This window comes from Chiloscyllium punctatum, chromosome 29, assembly GCF_047496795.1.
Source record: "Chiloscyllium punctatum isolate Juve2018m chromosome 29, sChiPun1.3, whole genome shotgun sequence".
Lineage (NCBI taxonomy): Eukaryota > Metazoa > Chordata > Chondrichthyes > Orectolobiformes > Hemiscylliidae > Chiloscyllium > Chiloscyllium punctatum.
Window position 1 is genome coordinate 75908355 of NC_092767.1, and position 24233 is coordinate 75932587.

A 24233-nucleotide genomic window follows, 5' to 3' on the forward strand; every position below is an offset into this window, starting at 1 on the left:
GTGGAGAAAGGGAGGGAAGGCTGGTGACTCCGTGGTCAGGAGATGTGAAGCTGGAAGAGCGCAGCAGCTCAAACAACAACCCAGGAGCAGGAATGTCCAGGACCCTTCATAGAGATGTACAGCATGGAAACAGATCCTCCAGTCCAACTCATCTATGCTGACCAGATATTCAAGCCCAATCTAGTCCCATTTGCCAGCACTTGGCCCTTATCCCTCGAAACCCTTCATTGGGTTTTGGCCCATACGTTGACTCTCCTGCTCCTCAGATGCTGTCTCACCTGTTGTGCTCTTCCAGCTTCACATCTATTGACTCTAGCTTCCAGCATCTGCAGTCTTAAACGAATTTGAGTTGGTAAATCCATCCACCTTCATGAGATTGCCTGACTACTGAATGATGGTCCATCGCCAAGAGTCATCATTGACTCTTTATAATTTCATGAGATATAGGTGTCCCCAGCAAGGCCAACAGCTATTGCCTCATTGCCCCTGAACTGAATGGTATCCTAGGCTACTTCAGAGGGCATGTAAGAATCAACCACAACGTTGGGGTCTGGAGTCACACATAGGCCGGACAGGGTAAGGATGGCAGATTTCCTTCCCTAAAGAACATGAGTGATGGACCTTTAATCTCAAAGAATGAGAGGCGATCTCACTGAAATTTACAAAATACTTGAAGGGATAGACTGGGAGGGAAGCTGGTAGGATTACGGCCCCCGAATGGGGAGCCTAGAATGAGCGGTAAATTTCAAAGTCAGGAGGATGGCACTTAGGTCCAACAGGAGGAGAAAGATTTTCACTCAGAGGGATGTGAATCTTTGAAATTCTGTACCACAGATGGCTGTCTTTGAGGATGTTTAAGGCAGAGATTGATAGATTACCAGTGGAGTACAGGATTATGGGTTTGGGATGAATAAAAAACATTCATTATGTTGAATACCAGGGCATGCTTGCCAGGCTAACTGTTCCTGTGTTTCATGGTCAGCGTCACTGAGGCTAGCTTTCAATTCCAGATTTGTTCATTGAATTTAAATTCCACCAACAGCTAGTACAGTATTTCAGCCCTTTGTCCCCAGTGTTTTAGCCCTGGCCCCTGGATTTACTGTATTACAGAGTAATCTTGATCAGATGGGTCAATGGGCTGAGGAGTGGCAGACGGAGTTTAATTTAGATAAATGCGAGGTGCTGCATTATAGCAAAACAAATAGGGGTCAGGACTTAGACAATTAAAAGCAGGTTCTTGGGCAGTGTTGTAGACAGACAGACCTAGGGACTCAGGTACATAATTCTTTGAAGTTTGCATCACCGGTAGACAGGATGGTTAAGAAAACATTTAGCATGTTTGCCTTCATTGCTCAGACCTTTGCGTATAGGAGTTGCGATGTCATGTTGAGGTGGTACAGGATGTTGGTAAGGCCATTTCTGGAGTACTGTGTCCAGTTCTGGTCACCCTGTTATTTGGAACTGTTCATCACTGGGTAAACCCTCCTGCTTAATTTAAAACCAGCAACACAGAAAAGATTTATCCCATGCAGTAATCTGTAAAAATCGAGTGGCCAAGAACTATTTCAAGTAAAAATTAACAACTTTATTTCTTAAAGTATAACAGAGAATCATTAACTAACCATATTTACAATTTCTTTCTCTAACCCAAATTTTATCTTCCCTTCTATATTAGTAGTCCAATACAACTCCCAATTAAAATTTACAAATCAACATTTCTTATCTCAAAACCATGCAGCTGTAGGTTCTTGTCTTTGAATCTCCCAGTGACGTCTTTTCTTCTTGTTAAAAATTTCTGCATTACAGGTTACTGATCGAAAAGGGACTTTTAGGAGAGAGATTTTTTCAAGGAGTCTCTTATATTGTAGGAGATGGCAGATCTCCCCTCAACTGTTCAATTTTCCCCAGTCTTATACTCCAGAGCATCAGATTGTATCATTGGTTTTTAAGATTGTCAATATACTCAATTCAAACTTGATTGTTAAAAATCACATAACACCAGGTTCTAGTCCAACAGGTTTATTTGGAAGCACTAGCTTTCGGAGCACCGCTCCTTCATCAGGTGGTTGTGGAGTATTAGATCGTTAGATACAGAATTTATAGCATATAGAAATTCAGTTACATCACGCTGTAAACTTTTGCTATAAATTCTGTGTCTTACACTGTGTACTCCACAACCACGTGATGAAGGAGCAGCACTCTGAAAGCTAGTGCTTCCAAATAAAACCTGTTGAACTGTAACCTGGTGTTATGTGATCTTTAACTTTATACACCCCAATCCAACAGCAGCATCGCCAAAACAAACTTGATTAGAGATTGATATGTGTTGGGTATAATTTAAACTGATTGGCTGATTTCAAATTTGTTTGTTTTGTCTCCAAGCAACAAACTAATCGAGTGGTTTGACCCAGTGTCACATTGTTATCATTTGTGAGTATATTTGGTGCTGGGTCCCCTAGTTCTGCTGCTTTTAACTCTCTTAGAGGTACACCCACATCTTCATAACAGAAGGATATTATTAAGCTGGAGGGGGTTCAGAAAATATTTACCAGGATGTTGCCAGGAATGGAAGTTTTGAGTTATAAGGAGAGGCTGGATAGACTGGGACTTTTTTCACTGGAGCGTCGAAAGTTGAGCGGTGACCTTACAGAGCTCCGTGAAACCATGAGCAGTATAGATCAGGTGTATGGCAGGTGTCTTTTCCCTAGGGTGGGGAATGTTAAGGTGAGGGGGCATATCGTTAAGGTGAGAAGAGAAAGATTTTAAAAAACACGAGGGACCATTTTTGTTTTATATAAAGGGTGATCTTTATTTTAAGGGTGATGTGTGTGTGGAATGAACTTTCAGAAGAAATGGTGGACGTGGGTACAGTTTCATTTGGATAAGTACAGGAATAGGAAGGGTTTGGAGGGATGTGGGCCAGGAGCAGGCAGGGGGGACTAGTTTAGTTTAGAGACTATGGTCAGCATTGACTGGTTGGACTGAACAGTCTGTTTCCATGCTGCGTGACTCTATGACTGTAATCCGTTATCACCAATATTGCATCACCAGGTTGGATGTCATGAGAGGGGATTATTAATGTACTGGCAGATCCAGGAGAGTGATGGTCATACAATTAAATGGAGCCAGTAACTGGCCTTTCTCCACCACTCGAATCCTGGAACGTAATTTGAGATTTTAACATTTTTGTAGACACTCACTGAGGGTTCCTTTAGCTCCGTCCCCATGATATGGTTAACCTGAGTCAGCAGTTTTTGTTGTGATTCAGTATGTTATGATTCAAAGATGTTGAGCTGAACTGCCGTCAGTTCCCAGTGTTGACTGCTCAGGAGATGAAACCTTGCATTTTTAATTTTTCTTCTTCCAAACAATTATAAATACTGACTCACCACAGCATTGCACTGGGGATTGCCAACAAATTTAGCAGCTCCAGAGTGACAGAGCAGCAATGATAAACCTGCGCACTTCAGTGATGTTAATTCAGCCTCAATTTAAAGCCTTTGTTTCGGACCTTATTCATCCCTACAGTGTGAAAGTAGGCCATCCAGCCCATCGAGTCCACACTGCCCCTCTGAATAACATCGCAACCAGACTCCCATCACCACCCTATCCTGGAGGTGTGCACAGCTGCAGACTCCGTATTATTATTCCTCCTCGTGTTGGGATTTTCTGGTCAACCTGATCTGAGATGTTATTGAACACCAACAGAGCAGGTGGGACTTGAACCCTGACCTCTCAGTCCAGGAGTAGGAACATGACCACTATCACAAGTGGGCCCTCTGGATTGTTAATGAATCCTGGGCCTCCTAGTCCATGGTTAAGGACACTATCAGTGTGCCACAGCAGGCCCTCTGTGATATTTTGAAACACCAATGGAGCATGTGGGACTTGAACCCCAGCCGCTTGGCTCAGAGGTAGGGGCGCTAACAGCATCGGACTGGTACAGAGGGTGCAACCCCACTCCCACCCCAGATTCAGCACAGCCCCATCCCCTCCTTTAACATCTCCTCTCTTGGATGACAGGTCCCAGAGCAGCGTCAGGCATAGGGAGCGAGTCCCAGAGTGGGGCAGGGGGACCGAGTCCCGGAGTGGGGCAGGGGGAGCGAGTCCCGGAGTGGGGCAGGGGGACCGAGTCCCGGAGTGGGGCAGGGGGAGCGGGTCCCGGAGTGGGGCAGGGGGAGCGGGTCCCGGAGTGGGGCAGGGGGAGCGGGTCCAGGAGTGGGGCAGGGGGAGCGGGTCCAGGAGTGGGGCAGGGGGAGCGGGTCCAGGAGTGGGGCAGGGGGAGCGGGTCCAGGAGTGGGGCAGGGGGAGCGGGTCCAGGAGTGGGGCAGGGGGAGCGGGTCCAGGAGTGGGGCAGGGGGAGCGGGTCCAGGAGTGGGGCAGGGGGAGCGGGTCCAGGAGTGGGGCAGGGGGAGCGGGTCCAGGAGTGGGGCAGGGGGAGCGAGTCCCGGAGTGGGGCAGGGGGAGCGGGTCCAGGAGTGGGGCAGGGGGAGCGGGTCCCGGTGTGGGGTGTAAGGCCTGGAGTGGGGCACAGGGAGCGAGTCCTGGAGTGGGGAATGGGGAGCGAGTCCTGGAGTGGGGCAAGGGGAGCCTGAAGTGGGGCAGGGGGAGCGGGTCCTGAAGCGGGGCATCGGGAGCGAGTCCTGGAATGGGGTGTAAGGCCTGGAATAGGACACAGAGAGCGAGTCCTGGAGCAGGGCATGGGGAGCAAGTCCTGGAGCGGGGTGTAACGCCCGGAGCATGGCACAGGGAGTGAGTCCCGGAGTGGGGCATGGGGAGTGAGTCCCGGAGTGGGGTGTAAGACGTGAAGTGGGGCACGGGGAGTGAGTCCTGGAGCGGGGCACGGGGAGTGAGTCCTGGAGCGGGGCACAGGGAGCGAGTTCCGGAGCGGGGCACGGGGAGCGAGTCCTGGAGCGGGGCACAGGGAGCAAGTTCCGGAGCGGGGCACGGGGAGTGAGTCCTGGAGCGGGGCACAGGGAGCGAGTTCCGTGCGGAGAAGGGCGCGGGGAGGCAGTCCTGGACTTTTGGAGCGGCTGAGTGCTGTGCAGATCAGACTGGGGCTTGGAGCAGAGTGGGGATGGCTGTTGGACTGGAGTCTGGTGGAGGGGGGTGTCAGGACATGGGCAGTGACCCCCTGTGCTGAGCTGCTGCGATGCCAGGTTTATGTGAGATTATTTTACTTGGCCATAATGTCTATCCTTTAACAATGTCTTATTTCTAACTTGCTTTTTAAATTCTGTAAAGTAATGCAACTACTTTTTATTCCTCTGTTGTATCCAAGATTTGTCCCCAGATACTTGTACCTAAGATGGTGCCATAAAAGGCAGACATTGTAAAAGCTTTAGCGAACTTTGAGAAGATTTGTAGTTCAGGTTGAGGTTCTGGATGCAGGTTTGCTCGCTGAGCTGGAAGGTTCATTTCCAGATGTTTTGTCACCATAAGAGGTAACATCTTCACTGGTCTCCCGAGTGAAGCTTTGCCTGAGGCCCACTGAAGATGTTACCTAGTGTGGTGACGAAACATCTGGAAAAGAACCTTCCAGCTCAGCGAGCAAACCTACACCCAGAATTGTAAAATGTTTCCTCTGCACTGCTATGATGAAGTACATGGGACAGTAAAGAATATTCTACTTTCTCTCTCTCTCCCTCTCTCTCTCTCCCTCTCTCTCTCTCCCTCCCTCTCTCCGTGGACCAGGAGTTGCGGAGCTGGGAGGAGGAGCTGAGCAGGGCTGCTATTCAGCAGAGGAACCACGAAGAGGTGCTGCGGAGGCGGGAGCAGGAGCTTGCCGAACGGGAGATCGATATTGTGGAGCGGGAACTGAACATCATCATGCGGCAGCTGTATCAGGAGAAACCCAAAGTCAAAAAGCGCAAAGGGAACTTCAAGAAAAGCCGATTAAAACTAAAGGACGGAAACCGGATCAGCTTGCCGTCCGGTACGTGTGGTAACTGCACTGGGAGGGGGAGGCATCAGTGCGAAAGGCATGACTTGCATTAATATAGCGCCTATCATGGCCATTCCCCCCCCCCCCCCCCCCCTCCATCCCCACCCAGAGCAATTGATGACCAATGAGGTCCTGTTCATATTGATGTCTGGTGACTGTTGTAATGTGGAAACATGGCAGCCAGTTAGCACACAGCAAGATCCCACCAACAGGAACGTGACATAACCAGATGTCATCTCTCTTCCTTTTTTGAGTGATGTTGGTCCGGGGATAAATACTGGCCAAGACACAGCAGAGAGTTCTCCCGTCTTTCTTTGAAATGGTGGCTGTGGGAATTTTTTTTAACCACCATCCAAAGGGCAGGACACCTTCAGTTCCCCAGTTTCTCTCTCAGCGTCAGAGAGTCATACCGCACGAAACAGACCCTTAGGTCCAACCAGTCACTGCCGACGATAATCCCCAAACTAAACTATTCCCACCTGCCTGTGCCTGGCCCATATCCCTCCAAACATTTCCTATTCATGCACTTAGCCATATGTCTCTTAACTGTACCTGCATTCACTACTTCCTCTGGAAGTTCATTCCGTACACGAAGCACTCTCTGTGTAAAAAAACAAAATTGCCCCTCGTGTCATAGAGTTATAGAGATACACAGCATGGAAACAGACCCTTTGGCCCAACTCGTTCATGCTGACCATATATCCCCACCCAATCTAGTCCCATTTGCCAGCATTTAGCCCATATCCCTCCAAACCCTTCCTATTCATATCCCCACCCAGATGCCTTTTAAATGTTGTAATTGTACCAGCCTCCACCACTTCCTCTGGCAGCTCATTCCATACATGTACCACCCTCTGTGTGAAGAAGTTGCCCCTTAGGTCTCTTTTATACCTTTCCCCTCTCACCTTAAACCTATGCCCTCTAGTTCTGGACTCCCCGACACCAGGGAATAGCTTTTGTCTATTTACCCTATCCATGCCCCTCATGATTTTATAAACCTCTATGAGGTTACCCCTCAGCTTCCAACGCTCCAAGGAAAACAGCCCCACCCTGTTCAGCCTCTCCCTATAGCTCAAATCCTCCAACCCTGGCAACATCCTTGTAAATCTTTTCTGAACCCTTTCAAGTTTAACAACATCCTTCCGATTGGAGGGAGACCAGAATTGAACACAGTATTCCAAGAGTGGCCTAACAATATCCTGTACTTCCACAACGTGACCTCCCAACTCCTGTACTCAATACTCTGACCAATAAAGGAAAGCATACCAAACACCTTCACTATCCTATCTACCTGCGACTCTACTTTCAAGGAGCTATGAACCTGCACTCCAAGGTCTCTTTGTTCAACAACACTTTTTAAATCTTTCTCCTCTCACCTTAAAAATATATGCCCCCTAGTCTTGATATACCCCACCCGAGGGAAAAGACACCATATCTATTGCCCTCATGACCTTATGAAACCCTATAAGGTCACGTCTCTACCTCCTGCACTTTGGCCTTTCTTTATAACTCAAACCTTCTATTCCCAGCAACATTCTGGTAAATCTCTTCTGAACCCTTTCTTGTTTAATAATATCCTTCCTATAACAGAGTGACCAGAACTGGACACAGTATTCCCCTTGTGGGGAATGTTAACTAGGGAGTGCTGCTTAAGATTAAGGAGTCTCCCTTCTAAGGAGGAATTTCCTCTCTGAGGGTCTCGAGTCTGTGGAATTCTGTTCCTCAGAGATGGTCGGGGATGGTTAAGGGCAGATTTTTTGACACTCGATTCAGGACAGGAAAATGGAGCTGAGGACAAAACTGAATCAGCCCCGATTTTAGATCAGAGTGGTGCTGGAAAAGCACAGCAGGTCAGGCAGCATCCGAGGAGCAGGAAAATCGATCTTTAGGGCAAAAGCCCTTCATCAGGAAATGAATCAGCCCTGATCCTAGTGAATGTTGGGGCAGTCCCAAAAGGCCGAATGGCCTACTTCTAGGAGGAGTGTCGTGGCACAGTGGTAGTGTCCCTTCCCCTGAGCCCTGAGGCCCGGGTACAAGCTCCACCTGTCCCAGAGGCGTGTCATAATGTCTCCGAACAGGTTGACGAGGGCAGTGAGACGGCCTAACCCTGCTCCAGTTGCTGCTGGTCTTGTGGACGTGCTTCCTGCTGAAGGATAACGTGAGGGTTTCTGTTTGTCCAAAAGGGTTTGAGCACAAGATCACGGTGCAGGCCTCACCAACCGTGGACAAGTGGAAGGGTCAGGCGACAGATGGATCCAGCCCCCCTGGCAGCCCCATCATCATCCCCCGACTGAGGGCCATTCGCTGTAAGTTGTATCTCGGCACTGCTAGCACCTACTCCGGGAATCCAGCATCTCTCCATTGGTGGGGAGCATTCATTCCAGGCACGGGGGTCAGCTGTAACATGGAGGCTGGCTGCACTTTCGTGGGTCTGAGAGTGGCAGATTCTTCAGTCAAAGCTATACCCAACTTTTCAAACTTGTAGTTTATAAAAGCAAATTTAAATCTGCTCCCTCAGCCCTCTGTAAGGCATTTTAACAAGCCCTTTTGCAATTCTAGGTTAAATCACCCCACAGTCCTCTCTTCTTTTAAGCATTCATGGAGCATGGGTGTCACTGGCTGGGCCCAGCATTTATTGCCTATCCCCCTTGAGAAGGTGGGGGTGAGCTGCCTTCTTGAACCGCTGCAGTTCACCTGCTGTGGGTTGACCCACATTACCCTTAGGGAGGGAATTCCAGGATTCTGATCCAGAGACAATGAAGGAACAGAGATATATTTCCACAGTCAGGCTGGGGTGTTGCTCAGAGGGGAACTTGCAGGGGCTGGTGTGCCCATGTATCTGCTGCTCTTGTCCTTCCAGATGGAAGTGGTCATGGGTTTGGAAGGTGCTGTCTGAGGATATTTGGTGAGTTTCTGCAGTGCATATTGTAGATGGGGCACACTGCTGCTACTCAGCGTTGGGGTGGAGGGAGTGGATATTTATGGACTTGGTGTCAATTACATGGAGGAGGGGGGCTGCTTTGTCCTGGATGGTGTGTTTCTTGAGTGTTGTTGGAGCTGCACCCATCCACAGCAAGTGGGCAGCATTCCATCACCCTCCTAACTTGTGCCTCGTAGATGGTGGACAGGCTTTGGGGAGTCAGGAGGTGAGTTACTCACTGCAGGATTCCCAGCCTCTGACCTGCTCTTGGAGCCACTGTGTTTATATCACTAGTCCAGTTTACTTTCTGGTCAGTGGTAACCCCTAGATGTTCTAGAAAACTCTCAGCCTCTTCATATTCCTAAGGTAATCTCTAAGGTGTTATTAATTGAGGCAGGCCTCAGAAAGACATTCACCCACTAAGTCGGGGAGTGCCTGCTGTAAAGTCAGAGTTGAGCGTGGGGAGATGGGAAGTGGGGCGAGAGTGGGGTTGAACCAGGAAATACAATTCCTGTTTTCAGTCTTACTTTGGTACTTGCTGGTTTTATCTCCATTTGAAGATTCTAGAGGCGGGAGATTTGAGAAGGAGCGGTTGTTATAGCTACTGCTTCTTCAGAGGATACAGTCTAGAGTAGACAATGGGCGATCTATTACTGTCTGCAATGGGAGCTCTGCCTGGTCCTTGCAAGGAGATTGATGGAAATGTAAAGCAGGAACCACAAGTGAACTGGTGTAAAATGGAACAAAACTGCCCTCTTGTGGCTCTCATGGTTACCAACAGAATTCAGCTCCGCAGCCATTTTGGTACCATTCTGAAAAATGGTCCCTGATATGATGTAGGAAATGCTGCAGCCAATTCACTCACAGCAAGCTCCCAGATATTGAGGTGTTATAATGACTGGACAATCTGTTTTAGTGATGTTGGCTGGGAGATAATAATTGGCAGGATATGCTTCTTAAATAGAGAAGTCTTGGAATTGTAACATCCACTTCAAATGGCAGAGGGAGCAATGGTCTAATGTCTCATTTGAAAAGAAAGCACCTTCAACAGTGCCGCACTCCCTCAGCATTGACCCTCCAACAGAGCGGTGCTCCCTCAGCACTGACCATCCGAAAGCATGGCACTCCTTCAGCATTAATCCTGCAACAGTGCAGCACTCCCTCAGCATTGACCCTCCAACAGTGCGGTGCTCCCTCAGCACTGACCCTCTGTCAGTGCGGCACTCCCTCAGCACTGACCTTCTGACAGTGCGGCATTCCCTCAGCATTGACCCTCCAACAGAGCGGTGCTCCCTCAGCACTGACCAAAGGAAACCGTGGCACTCCTTCAGCATTAATCCTGCAACAGTGCAGCACTCCCTCAGCATTGACCCTCTAACAGTGCGGTGCTCCCTCAGCACTGACCCTCTGTCAGTGCGGCACTCCCTCAGCACTGACCTTCTGACAGTGCGGCATTCCCTCAGCATTGACCCTCCAACAGTGCGGTGCTCCCTCAGCGCTGACCCTCTGTTAGTGCGGCACTCCCTCAGCACTGACCTTCTGACAGTGCGGCATTCCCTCAGCATTGACCCTCCAACAGTGCGGTGCTCCCTCAGCGCTGACCCTCTGTCAGTGCGGCACTCCCTCAGCACTGACCCTCTGACAGTGCGGCGCTCCCTCAGCATTGACCCTCCGACAGTGCGGCACTCCCTCAGCATTGACCCTCCAACAGTGCGGTGCTCCCTCAGCACTGACCCTCTGTCAGTGCGGCACTCCCTCAGCGCTGACCCTCCGACAGTGCGGCGCTCCCTCAGCACTGACCCTCCGTCACTGCGGCACTCCCTCAGCACTGACCCTCCGTCAGTGCGGCCCTCCGTCAGTGCGGCACTCCCTCAGTGCTGACCCTCCGACAGTGCAGCGCTCCCTCAGCACTGACCCTCTGACAGTGCAGCGCTCCCTCAGCACTGACCCTCTGACAGTGCAGCGCTCCCTCAGCACTGACCCTCTGACAGTGCAGCGCTCCCTCAGCACTGACCCTCTGACAGTGCGGCACTCCCTCAGCGCTGACCCTCTGTCAGTGCGGCACTCCCTCAGCGCTGACCCTCTGTCAGTGCTGTGATCCCTCAGCGCTGACCCTCTGTCAGTGCTGTGATCCCTCAGCGCTGACCCTCTGTCAGTGCTGTGATCCCTCAGCGCTGACCCTCTGTCAGTGCGGTGATCCCTCAGCGCTGACCCTCTGTCAGTGCGGTGATCCCTCAGCACTGACCCTCTGTCAGTGCGGCACTCCCTCAGCGCTGACCCTCTGTCAGTGCGGCACTCCCTCAGCGCTGACCCTCTGTCAGTGCTGTGATCCCTCAGCGCTGACCCTCTGTCAGTGCGGTGATCCCTCAGCGCTGACCCTCTGTCAGTGCGGTGATCCCTCAGCGCTGACCCTCTGTCAGTGCTGTGATCCCTCAGCACTGACCCTCCAACATTGTGGCACTCCCTCAGCACTGACCCTCCAACAGTGTGGAATTCCATCAGCACTGACCCTCCGACAGTGTGGCACTCCCTCAGCACTGACCCTCCGTCAGTGCGGCACTCCCTCAGTGCTGACCCTCCGACAGTGCTGCGCTCCCTCAGCACTGACCCTCCGACAGTGCAGCACTCCCTCAGCACTGACCCTCCGACACTGCGGCACTCCCTCAGTGCTGACCCTCCGACAGTGCAGCGCTCCCTCAGCACTGACCCTCTGACAGTGCCCACTCCCTCAGCACTGACCGTCCGACACTGCGGCACTCCCTCAGCGCTGACCCTCCGACAGTGCAGCGCTCCCTCAGCACTGACCCTCTGACAGTGCAGCACTCCCTCAGTACTGACCCTCTGACAGTGCCCACTCCCTCAGCACTGACCGTCCGACACTGCGGCACTCCCTCAGTGCTGACCCTCTGACAGTGTAGCGCTCCCTCCGCACTGACCCTCCGACAGTGTGGTGCTCCCTCAGCACTGACCGTCCGACACTGCAGCACTCCCTCAGCACTGACCCTCTGACAGTGCAGCACTCCCTCAGCGCTGACCCTCCGTCACTGCGGCACTCCCTCAGCACTGACCCTCTGTCAGTGCGGTGGTCCCTCAGCGCTGACCCTCTGTCAGTGCGGTGGTCCCTCAGCACTGACCCTCTGTCAGTGCGGTGGTCCCTCAGCACTGACCCTCTGTCACTGCGGCACTCCCTCAGCGCTGACCCTCCGACAGTGCGGCACTCCCTCAGCACTGACCCTCCGACAGTGCGGCACTCCCTCAGCACTGACCCTCTGTCAGTGCGGTGGTCCCTCAGCGCTGACCCTCTGTCAGTGCGGCACTCCCTCAGCACTGACCCTCCGACAGTGTGGCACTCCCTCAGCACTGACCCTCTGACAGTGCGGCACTCCCTCAGCACTGACCCTCTGACAGTGTGGCACTCCCTCAGCACTGACCCTCTGATAGTGCGGCACTCCCTCAGCACTGACCCTCTGTCAGTGCGGCACTCCCTCAGCACTGACCCTCTGTCAGTGCAGTGGTCCCTCAGCGCTGACCCTCTGTCAGTGCGGTGGTCCCTCAGCACTGACCCTCTGTCAGTGCGGTGATCCCTCAGCGCTGACCCTCCAAAGATGCAGCACTGAGAGGGTCAGCCTGGATTTTTGATTTTGCTCATGTTGCTGGTGTGGGACTTGAACCCCTGACCTTCTGAGCATGAGGTGTGGTTTCAACCCTCTGAGCCATGGCAGAAGCCTCAGAGGAAGGAGCGTGCGGAAGAGGGCGTCAGTTGGTGTTGGTCAGAGGGCAGAGTGGAGCTGCCCGGCTTGGCTGATTGAGATCTTTGTTGTCTGCAGTGACCCCTGGAGAGGGCAGTCAGACCTGGGGCCGCAGCGCCGTTTACAAACGCGAAGAGTTCGAGGGTCACAAGAAGAAAGGGCGGACCTGGGGCCCCAGCTCAACGCAGCAGAAGGAGCGTCTGGGTGGTGAGGACAGGTGAGAATCTTCCTTCGCCAAGGAATATAGTCCCCCAGTGGTTAGGCTGAATGGCCTGTTTCAGGGCTGGAGAATTCTTTGTGACCAGCACATGGGCTGTTTCTTCAATTGTCTTCAATTGTCCCTGTGCTGTATCGTCATGGAGTCATATACAGCACAGAAACAAACCCTTCGGTCCAACTGGTCCATGCTGGCCAGATATCCTAAATTAACCTAGAGCCACTTGCCAGCATTTGGTCCAAACCCCTTCCTATTCATCCACCCATCCAGATGCCTTTAAATGCTGTAATTGTACCAGCCTGCACCACTTCCTCTGGCAGCTCATTCCATACACACGCCACCCTCTGTGTGAAAAGGTTGCCACTCGGGTCCCTTTTAAATCTTTCCCCTCTCACCTGAAGCCTATGCCCTCTAGTTCTGGACTCCCCCACCCCAGGGAAAAGGTCTTGGTTAAACCCACAATGCCCTTGGAGGGGGCAGGGACCCAGTACATCCATCACATTTTCAAGACAAAATAATTCCTAGGATACATAGATGGTTTGGATGCGAGCATAAGAGGTACAGTTAGTAAGTTTGCAGATGACACCAAAATTGGAGGTTTAGTGGACAGGGAAGAGGGTTACCTCAGATTACAACAGGATCTGGACCAGATGGGCCAATGGGCTGAGAAGTGGCAGATGGAGTTTAATTTAGATAAATGTGAGGTGCTGCATTGTGGTAAAGCAAATCTTAGCAGGACTTATACCCTTAATGGTAAGGTCCTAGGGAGCGTTGCTGAACAAAGAGACCTTGGAGTGCAGGTTCATAGCTCCTTGAAAGTAGAGTCGCAGGTAGATAGGATAGTGAAGAAGGCGTTTGGTATGCTTTCCTTCATTGGTCAGAGTAGTGAGTACAGGAGTTGGAAGGTCATGTTGCGGCTGTACAGGACATTGGTTAGGCCACTGTTGGAATATTGCGTGCAATTCTGGTCACCTTTCAATTGGAAAGATGTTGTGAAACTTGAAAGGGTTCAGAAAAGATTTACAAGGATGTTGCCAGGGTTGGAGGATTTGAGCTATAGAGAGAGGCTGAACAGGGTGGGGCTGTTTTCCCTGGAGCGTCGGGGGCTGAGGGCTAACCTTATAGAGGTTTACAAAATTATAAGGGGCATGGATAGGGTAAATAGGCAAAGTCTTTTCCCTGAGGTGGGGGACTCCAGAACTGGAGAGCATTGGTTTAGAGTGAGAGGGGAAAGATATAAAAGAGACCGAAGCGGCAACCTTTTCATGCAGAGGGTGGTATGTGTGTGGAATGAGCTGCCAGAGGAAGTGGTGGAGGCTGGTACAATTGCAACATTTAAGAGGCATTTGGATGGGTATATGAATAGGAAGGGTTTGGAGGGATAAGGGCCGGGTGCTGGCAGGTGGGACTAGATTGGGTTGGGATATCTGGTCAGCATGGATGGGTTGGACCAAAGGATCTGTTTCCATGCTTTACATCTCTATGAGTCTATAACTCTATGTGAGTGTCATTGGCTAGGTTAGCATTGATTGCTCATCCTACATTACTGTACGTCAAACGCAATAGCAATGTTGACCAGACTCAGCAAAGATGGCAGATTTCCTTCCCTGAAGGACATTACTGAACCAGATGGGTTTTTAACCACACCATTATGCCAGCTTTTTTATTTAATTCATATTACACCATTAACTCTGATCATATTTAAACCCATATTCCCAGAATATCAGACTGGCTTCCTGAATGACCAATGTTGAGAGTGTGTTGCTGGAAAAGCACAGCAGGTCAGGCAGCATCCAAGGAGCAGGAAAATTGACGTTTCGGACTGAAACGTCGATTCTCCTGCTCCTTGGGTGCTGCCTGACCTGCTGTGCTTTTCCAGCAACATACTCTCAACTCTGACCTCCAGCATCTGCAGACCTCACTGTCTTCCTGGATGACTAGTTCAGTGACACTACTACACCCAAGTCTCCTTCACAGATACTCAATTTTTAAAAATGTATTCATGGGATGTGGGGGCCACTGGCTGGGCCAGCATTTATTGCCCATCCCTAATTGCCCAGAAGGCAGTTCAGAATCAATCCCATTGCTGTGGGTCTGGAGTCACACATAGACCAGACCAGGTAACGATGGCAGTTTCCTTCCCTAGAGGAGATTAGTGACTCAGATGGGGTTTTCTGACAGTTAGTTCACGGTCGTTATTAGACTCTTAATTCCAGATTTTCTTTGTATTGAATTCAATGCCGTGTTGGGATTTGAACCAGGTCCCTGGAATATTACCTGGCTCTGTGGATTAACGCTCTGGTGATAATACCACTAGGCAGATATTACATATGTAACATGAAGTGAGTTCATGAAACAGAAACAGAATTTGATGTTAACAGAAATTACCGCAGTTAGAGGAAAGAACACTTTGGTTTTGATCTGGATTGAAAGTTAAAACGTTTGGGTGGAATGGGAAGAGGGTAAACATTGAAGTGAATGTTTAGATTGCTGTTGGCTGCTGGAGGTGATCTAGTACAGAGTGTGGTCCGATGGGCCCAATGGCCATTTGGGTCCCTGAGCCGGCTTCTTTGCTGCCTCTGCAGGTTGCGGTGTCTGGGTGACGGCAGCAAGTTTTGGTCTTCGAGTGCACCAAGTCTGGGGAAAACCCCTCGGCACATCCCGATCACCATGGGCTTTGCCAGTCTGACCGAGATGGGTAAGTACACAACCTCCCTCAGAGTGTAGGTGAGAGAGGGGGGAGGGCTGAAGGCAGAAACCTTCCCCACCCACCACCCCCCAAAATGCTCTTGTGCCGGGGAAAGGGGAGGGGAAGTAATTCCACAAGGGCTTCTCATTCAACAGCCATGGACTCCCACCTTCAATACGTGGCTGTTAGGGACATGGGGGAGGGGTGTTGGGGACACAGGGAAGGGTGGGGGGTGGGGGGTGGGGGGTGGGGGAGTACAACTTAGATGTGGGGGATGGTGGGGGAGACGTGGGCAGTGGGGTTGGGGATGCCAGGGAGGGGGCTCAGTGATGCAGGGGAGGGGGCTCGGGGACATGGGGAGGGGTCTCGAGGAAGCTGGGGAGGCTGGGTGGGATGTGGGGGGAAGGGGGTGGGGCGACATGGGGAATGGGGTTGGGGACATGTGGGGGTAGTGTCACAGGGTACTGATGTCGGGGGGGGGAAGGGGTGTCGGCTTTGGGACACTCGTGGGAGAACTGAACGAGGGGCATTCTCAATGTCGACTCTCTCTGTTTCTGGCTGTCTGAGAACTTGCATTTGTATAGCGCCTTTCACAATCCCAGGACATCCCAAAGCACTTTACCTTCCACTGAGTCTTCCCACTGCCTCAGGAAGGCAGTCGGCGTAATCAAAAGATCCCTCCCACCCCGGTTATAACCCTCCAACCTCTTCCATCGGACAAAAGATACAGAAACTCAAACACACGTACCAACAGATTCAAGAGCAGCTTCTTTCCCGCTGTTATTACACCTCTGAATGCAGCTCTCAAATTTTACACTTCAATGGTTGATTTCCCTCTTTGTCTACCTTCTCTGCGGCTGTAACATTGTATTCGTCGCTCTGTTCTATTACCCTGATGTATTTTGTACGGTATCATCTGCCAGTACTGCTTGTAAAACACAACTTTTCACTGGACTAGGGTACAAGCTAAGAAAGTGTAGAGACTGTTGCAATGTGGGAACCATAATTGCCAGTTAGTGCACAGCAAGCTCCCATAAACAGCAATGTAATGACAAGGTTGCATGTTGTAGGTGCTGGTGTTAGACTGGGGTGGACAAAGTCAGAGTCACACAACACCAGGTTATAGTCCAACAGGTTTATCTGAAATCACAAGCTATCGGAGTGCTGCCCCTTCATCAGGTCAGGTGGCCTATGATGCTCATTAAGGGGTAAATATTGGCGCCGGGAACCTGCAGAGAACCCCCTCCCTCGCTCTCCCTCAAAATAATGATATTCTTACACTGGCACAGGAGATGGGAGAGGGCACCTCCGACAGTGCGGTGCTCCCTCAGCACTGACCCTCCAACAGTGCAGCGCTCCCTCAGCACTGATCCTCCGACAGTGTGGTGCTCCCTCAGCGCTGACCCTCCGACAGTGTGGTGCTCCCTCAGCATTGACCCTCCGACAGTGTGGTGCTCCCTCAGCGCTGACCCTCCGACAGTGCGGCACTCCCTCAGCACTGACCCTCCAACAGTGCGGGACTCCCTCAGCCCTTGAGTTTCAGCCTGAACTCTGTGCTCAAGGCTCTGCAGTGGGACTCGAAGCCCCAACCCCTTCGACCCTTTGGCTTGGGATCATGAGAGGCGCTACATAGATGTACTTTCTGGGGAATCCCCTGAGAGAAGGTTTGGCTGAAGGGAAACTGGAGCTGGAATCTCAGTCCGACTCCATCTTTTTACAGAGGGTCAGAGTCCGGTTGGAGGGCGGTTTCAGAGTCCGAGCCAGTCACCAGTCACCCTCGGTTGCCAGGACAGCGAGACCAGCCTGACGGATGACAGCTCCCCGGTCACCCATGGCCCGACCGCTGACAGTTTCAAACGTAGTCCCCAGCGTAGGAGGAACGAGCTGGTGCTGCTGGGCTGTGCCAACATCCTGAGCTCAGTGGCCCTGAGCTGTGACCTGGTCTCCCTCGGCCGTCAGCAGATGCTGCACGACGAACAGGAGAAGAGGAGGGAGGGCATCTTCCAGCGCACAGGGCGGTGTCGCAGCTCGGACAGCCCCCCGAGCCGCCTGGCCCACAGGAAGGAGTCCGTCCTGCCATCCCTGGAAGCCTCGTCCTCCGTTACGCTGCTCTCGCTGTCCTCCGTCTCGGACTGCAACTCCACTCGCTCGCTCCTGCAGGCCGACGGCGACGAGGCAGGTGCCTGGGCCACACCGGACACCGCGGAGAGCCCCCATCAGGCCCCACCCGTCAACCCCCTGCTTGACCTGACCGTGGAAACCTTCAAGCGGAACCCCGAACAGTCCCTCACCCCGACCCACGTCAGCGCAGCCTCTGCCGTGAAACGGGGGCACAGGAGGATCCCATCAGATAGTGCCATCCGACAGCAGGCCCAGGCCCAGACTCAGACGCACAGGAGGAGTCCATCGGATAGCAGTACGCACAACCTTGTGGACACAGGTAAGCCTCTGAGGTAGAATTGAAATAGCAACCTGCTCTAGGTCTCCGTGTCCCTGGCGTTTATCGTTGTACAATATGGAAACAAACCCTTTGGTCCAACCAGTTTATGGTGACCATAGTCCCCAAACTAAACTACTCCCACCTGCCTGCTCCCCAGTCCCTAGATATCCTGAGAGACAAACCGTCCATCCCAACCTTAAATCTATCTGACATTGGAATATCCTGGTGTCAACATTCCCAAAGCTGGTTGAGGTAAAATGGGAGGAGCTCCTGTGGAGCACAAATATCACGGACTGGTTTGGTTGGGCTGAATGGCCTGTTTCTGGGCTGGAGGATTCTTTGTGACCTCTGCTCAAACTGTTTCTTTAAGTGTCTTCAATCCCTCCTCCCTTGTCAGTGACCAGAGGAAGGGATCTGTCTGGTTCACCTCCCACCGTCCTGTCCCCCTGATCCCTAGACCCCCATATCCTATCCCCTACCCTGCCTACCCCTCACCTCACCCCACAGCTCAACACACCCCAATCCCTCACCACCCCACCCCTCCTCTCACCCCACTCCCACCCGTCCCCTCACTCCCCACCACTCCCATCACTCTACCCCTCACCCCCCCCACCCCTCCCCTCACTCCCCCCACCCCTCTTCTCACCCCACCCTCACCCCCTCCTCATCCCACCCCCCAACCCTCCCCTCACTCTTCCACCCTCCCCTTCCCTCACTCCCCCTCTCTCCCCACCCCTCCCCACACTCCCCTACCCCTCCCCTTACTCTACCCCCCACCCCTCCCCTCACTCTACCCCCCACCCCTCCCCTCACTCCCCCACCCCTCCACTCACCCCATCCCCCACCCCTCTTCCCCCTCTCACACCCCCATTCCTCCGCCCACTCCACCACCCACCTCTCCTCCCACTCCAACCCCCATCCTCCACTCACTCCACTCCCCACCTATCCCCTTACTCCCCACCCCTCCTCTCACCCCATCTCCACCCCTCCTCTCACACCCCCATTCCTCCACCCACTCTACCACCCACCCCTCCCCATCCCTCCTCACACCCCATCCCCACCCCTCCCCTCACTCCCCCCTCCCCTTACTCCCCCACCCACCCGCCTCACTCCCCCACCCACCCGCCTCACTCCCCCACCCCTCCTCTCACCCCACCCCTCCACTCACTCCCCCACCCCGCCTCTCACTCCCCCACCCCGCCTCTCACTCCCCCACCCACCCCGCCTCTCACTCCCCCACCCACCCCGCCTCTCACTCCCCCACCCACCCCGCCTCTCACTCCCCCATCCCTCCTCTCACCCCACCCCTCCTCTCACCCCACCCCTCTGCTCACTCCCCTACCCCTCCCCTCACTCCCCTACTCCTCCTCTCACTTTAAACCCCACCCCTCCCCTCACTCTAAACCCCACCCCTCCTCTCACCACCCCCACTCCTCCTCTCATCCCCCCCACCCCTCCTCTCACCCCCCCCACCCCTCCTCTCACCCCCCCCACCCCTCCTCTCACCCCCCCCACCCCTCCTCTCACTACCCCCACCCCTCCTCTCACCCCATCTCTCACCCCATCTCCCTCCCCTCCTCCTCCTCTCACACCCTCATTCCTCCTCCCATTCCACCACCCACCCCTCCTCCAACTCCAACCCCCCACCCCCCTCTCATTCCAACCCCCACCCCTCCCCTCACTCCACCCACCACCCCTCCCCTCCCCTTACTCCACCCCCCTCCCCTCCCCACCCCTCCCCCTCTTGTCTAGACCTGCATCCACTCACTTCTTCCTTCTCTTTGCTCCCCAGGTGTTCCCAAGGATTCCACTGAGATCCCACGTCTTCCAGACCCCAACTCCTTCCTGCCCCCGATCCTGCGGCGGAAAACGTTGGAGAGGGACGCGGCCCTGGAGAGGCCAAAGACCCTGGAGTTTGCACCGAGGCCCCGGCCTTCGGCCAGCCGCCCGCGGATTGACCCTTGGCGGTTTGTCTCCTTCACCAGGACTCACAGTGCGTCCCCGGGCAGCAGCACCGAAACCCCCAGCAACACCGACTCCGGGGATGAGCGCCTTGGCACCTCCTGTCCATCAGCTCTGGACACCGGCTGTGTCCGTAGCTTGCTGGACATCGACCTTGAGGGGCAGGTGGCTGATGGGACGGTCCCACTCTGTCAAGCCGACCTGGCCCTCCATAAAGAGTCCATTTACAGCATGGAGGAGGGTCACATGCGCTGACACCACTAGGCCGCAAGCCTGTCACCTTGGAAACCGACCCTCCAACAGACCTGCAGCATCTCTGCCCTTTGACCCTGCCGTGTCATGACCCCGTGTTCCGATTCGACGGTTTGAAATCTGAGCTGTCCAACCCATAAGACCAAAACATCAACTGCCTGATTGATGAGAGTCAACCAATGAGAGGGCCTCAGTGCTCAACAGGAACAGACTCCTTCTGTTACCTTCCTGGTGGGCGTCATGGGGTGGGGTGGGCAATGTTTTAGCTAAAATAGCCTTTCAAAGCAGTTTGTGGTGGATTGAGGGTTGCCAACTCTCACAGGGTCTACTTGTGAAGGCTTCACCCTGTGAAATCCAGCTACAGGTCAGATCATCAGCTCTCCACGATATTTATTTAAACCATTAACACGTCAAAAGAACAGCGCAATAATTTTTATTTTCTCTCTTGGAGTTTTGTCACAGTGGTGGAGGAGTCTGAAGATGAATTGCCAATTTCTGAAGACTCGAGGTGAACCCTCGATGGTTGGCAGCCCTAGATAGCTGGGACTGTGATAATAAGTCTCCATTTTCCTTGCTCTATCTTTCTTCATCCACCAGGAAAGGGCGGGAGAGCTTGTAGCACTGGGTTTTGGAAAGTTATTTTGCCAAATTGACAAACAGAAAGCCAATCTTGACGGGTTGAGTTTCTGTAACATTGGTCCCAGTGACACAGAAGGTTTGGGGATACGGGAGAGGGGAGGGACAGCAAGTGTAAAAATAACCTCGCGCTGTAAATACTTTGGTTGGAAGTTTTGGGGATCATCCTGGGTCAGCAATACTGTTGTCTTCCCTGTCAAACAGGATACAGCACCCATCACTTCAGTTTATTGTTGTCCGTCCCTCATTATCCAGGAGAAGAGTACACCAGCCACATCAGAGACAGCACTGTATCCCTGACGTCACTGTTTTTGGGAAGGGGTGATGTTAGGGAAGGGGAGGGGAATGGCTAAAGGAAAAGGTAATTGAGCGAGGGAAGCTATTTGGTGTTGCGCATATCTCAATGGTGTTGGGGGGGGGGGGGGGGGGGTCAGACTGAGCATGCACCATTTGAGAAATTGGAGTATGCTTGAAATCCAGGTCTTGGGATCGAGTGAGACCCCCAACAGATTCCAATTATTCATCCAAATGTGTTTCCAGTCGAAGGGGGAAAGAGAAGAACCTTGCATTTTGATCTAAGTCTCGATCGTCCGATGTACATCTGCAATGTCCCCAGTCAATCAAAAGCCGGAATTAGATCTTTCAGGCCCCTGTGTTCCTGAATTAGCTAACTCTCCTTCAACGGTCACACATTACAGAGTGAATTAAGGAAGGGTAACCACTCACACCACCACAAACATTCAGTCGCAGCAGGGTGTACCATCAATAACATGCACTACAAACTTTCACCAAAGGTCCTTAGACAGCACCCTCCAAACCCACAAACACTTCCATCTACAGGACAGTAGATACGTGAGAACACACCCCCTTCAAAATCCCCCCTGAGCCCCTCGCCATCATGGCTTGGAAATATATCACTGTTCCTTCAGTGTCACTGGGTCACAATCCCGGAATTCCCTCCCTAAGGGCATTGTGGGTCAACCCACAGCAGGTGGGATGCAGCACTTCAGGAAGGCAGCTCACCCCCACCTTCTCAAGGGGCAACTAGGGACGGGCAATAAATGTTGAGCCCAGCCAGTGACAGCCGCAGCCAATGAAAAGCAGAGAAATAATCACTGCTTCGACCTCGTTCTGAAGTAATTTGGTCCATATCAGACCTTCGGCAGGATGTGAATTTGCACACTTAGCTTGATGGGGATTGACTAACAGACTATAATTTTCTCCGGAAAACAGGAAAGTTGCAGTTGAGGCATTCAAAGTGATAAAGGGCTTTTACAGAATAAATAGTGTTATGCCACTGGCAAAAGATTTGATAGCCAAAAGGAGATGGGTTTTAAATGTTCAGTAAAAGAACTGTAGGGGAATTACGAAGTGCTATTGTGGTCCAGAATGCGCTGTCTGCAAGGGGGTGTTCAAACAGGAACTTCCAAAAGGGAATTGAACAGCAGGGGGCCATTCGATCCATCACCTCTGTGTCAGCTCCTTGAAAGGAATCTATCTTGGAGAAGGAAACCTTTGAAGGTTCTGGGGCCGCAGAACTAATTAGATAAGCCACTACAAAAAGACGGAGGAAAGACTGGGGTGAGAATTAATGTTATCCCACCTCTTAAAGAAAATCTTCAGGATTGAGTCCCTCTCTGCATTAATTCTCTGGAATTCAACCTGTTGAGTGCTTGGGAAAACTTAATTTCGCCACAGGCCTGATCTGTGCTGCATTTGTTTCTGATGCTCACCAGAACAAATCCTGGGTCGCAGCCCCTCCTGGTGCTCACTGTCAGTATTGCAACTCCATTCAAGATGGTCCAGGTGAGAATACAGAGTCAAACAGCACAGAAACTGACCCTTCAGTCCAACTCATTCATGCCGACCAGATAACCTAAATTAATCTAGTCCCATTTGCCAGCACCCGGCCCATATCCCTCCAAACCCTTCCTATTCATATACCCATCCAGATGCCTTTTAAATGTTGTAGTTGTACCAGCCTCCACACTTCTTCTGGCAGCTCATTCCATACACACACCACTCTCTGCATGAAAAATGTGCCCCTTAGGTCCCTTTTAAATCTTTCCCCTCTCCCCTTAAACCTAACCCCTCTAGTTCTGGTCTCCCTTGCCCTGGGGGAAAAGACCTTGACTTTTTACCCTATCCATGCCCCTCATGAATTTATAAACCTCTATAAGGTCACCCCTCAGAAGGATGTCACAAGTTGGACCAGCCGGCAATGGTGGATAACTGTGCAATCTTGAGTTGGGAAACTAATTAATTCTGTAAATTATTGTAAATAGCAGGAAATGATGTGACCATTCGTTCACTGGGCAAGGACATCTCATGAGATGTATCGACTCTAAAAGATGTAATAAGCAGTCTGGAAGGATGTTTAAAACTTTCATCTCGATGTAAATACATGTAAATTATATAAAACAAAATTGCCAGGTTTTAATGGCTGATTTATCCTTAAGTTATACAGTGAGGACAATGGTGATTGTGATTTGTAGAAGAAATTAAACTTATTTGTTGATGTTTGACTCTTCCTTAAAATTCTGGCCTTGTTGTTTGTTGATTGTGAAGTCCCTGGGATCGTCCAGTCCTGATCTAGTGATTAAAGCACCGCAGGGTGTCTTGTCACCATGTGGTTGTATCCCTCCCTCTGAGCTAGCATGTCCAGGAGCAATTCCCATCTGACATTGGACGTGTAAACATATCCAGATGGGTTACCCAGATTTGGAAAAATGGTGGTTGGTGGGGGGGGGGGGGGGGGGGTTGCGGTGGATATTTTAGAAACATATAAAATTATAAAGGGAACAGATAAGATTGAAGCAGCGAGGTTGTTTTCACTGGTAGGTGAAACTGGAACGAGGGGACATTGCCTCAAAATAAAGGGGAGCGGGTTTGGGACTGAGCTGAAGAGGAACTTCCCCACCCAGAGGGTTGTGAATCTGTGGAATTCCCCGCCCAGGGAAGGGGTTAAGGCTACGTCGCTGAATGTTTTTAAGGCAAAAATAGATTTTTGAACAGTAAAATTAAGGGTTATGGTGAGGGGAGTGCGGGTAAGCTGAGTCCATGATAAGCTGAGTCCATGATAAAGATCAGCCATGATCTTATAGAATGGGGGAGCAGGCTCAAAGGGCCAAATGGCCTACTCCTGCTCCTAGTTCCCATGTTCTTATGATTAAAAACCACATATTTGCGTGTCAGAGAAGCTCAGTTAGTTTTTCTGGGTGGCCTTCGTATGGGGGTCAGGGAGACCCGAATTGCAAGCTCTTTCCACGCCCCCCCCACCCCCACCACTTTAAATTTCAGCTCATCCTGTTGCTGGGTCCCTCTTGGCGAGGGAGGAGGTGGTGAACGAGATGCTGTTCTCTGAGGTTTCACCCACCCTGACCACCAGAAGGTGGCAGTGTGGAGCCAGGGTTGGGTCCTTCGA

The 24233-nt window shown here is 52.0% G+C and overlaps 1 protein-coding gene across 1 annotated transcript in view; it reads left to right on the forward strand.

The window, feature by feature from the left end:
- map3k10 (mitogen-activated protein kinase kinase kinase 10) overlaps window positions 1-21199 on the forward strand; it is a 74373-nt gene extending 53174 nt beyond the window's left edge. The window contains exons 5-10 of the mRNA XM_072549494.1: window positions 5695-5935; window positions 8128-8250; window positions 12692-12830; window positions 15416-15528; window positions 17240-17959; window positions 19752-21199. Coding sequence (XP_072405595.1) covers window positions 5695-5935; window positions 8128-8250; window positions 12692-12830; window positions 15416-15528; window positions 17240-17959; window positions 19752-20176 — 1761 coding nt within the window. The 3' untranslated portion in view covers window positions 20177-21199. The remainder of the gene's footprint in view (window positions 1-5694; window positions 5936-8127; window positions 8251-12691; window positions 12831-15415; window positions 15529-17239; window positions 17960-19751) is intronic.
- Window positions 21200-24233: the final 3034 nt, after the last annotated feature.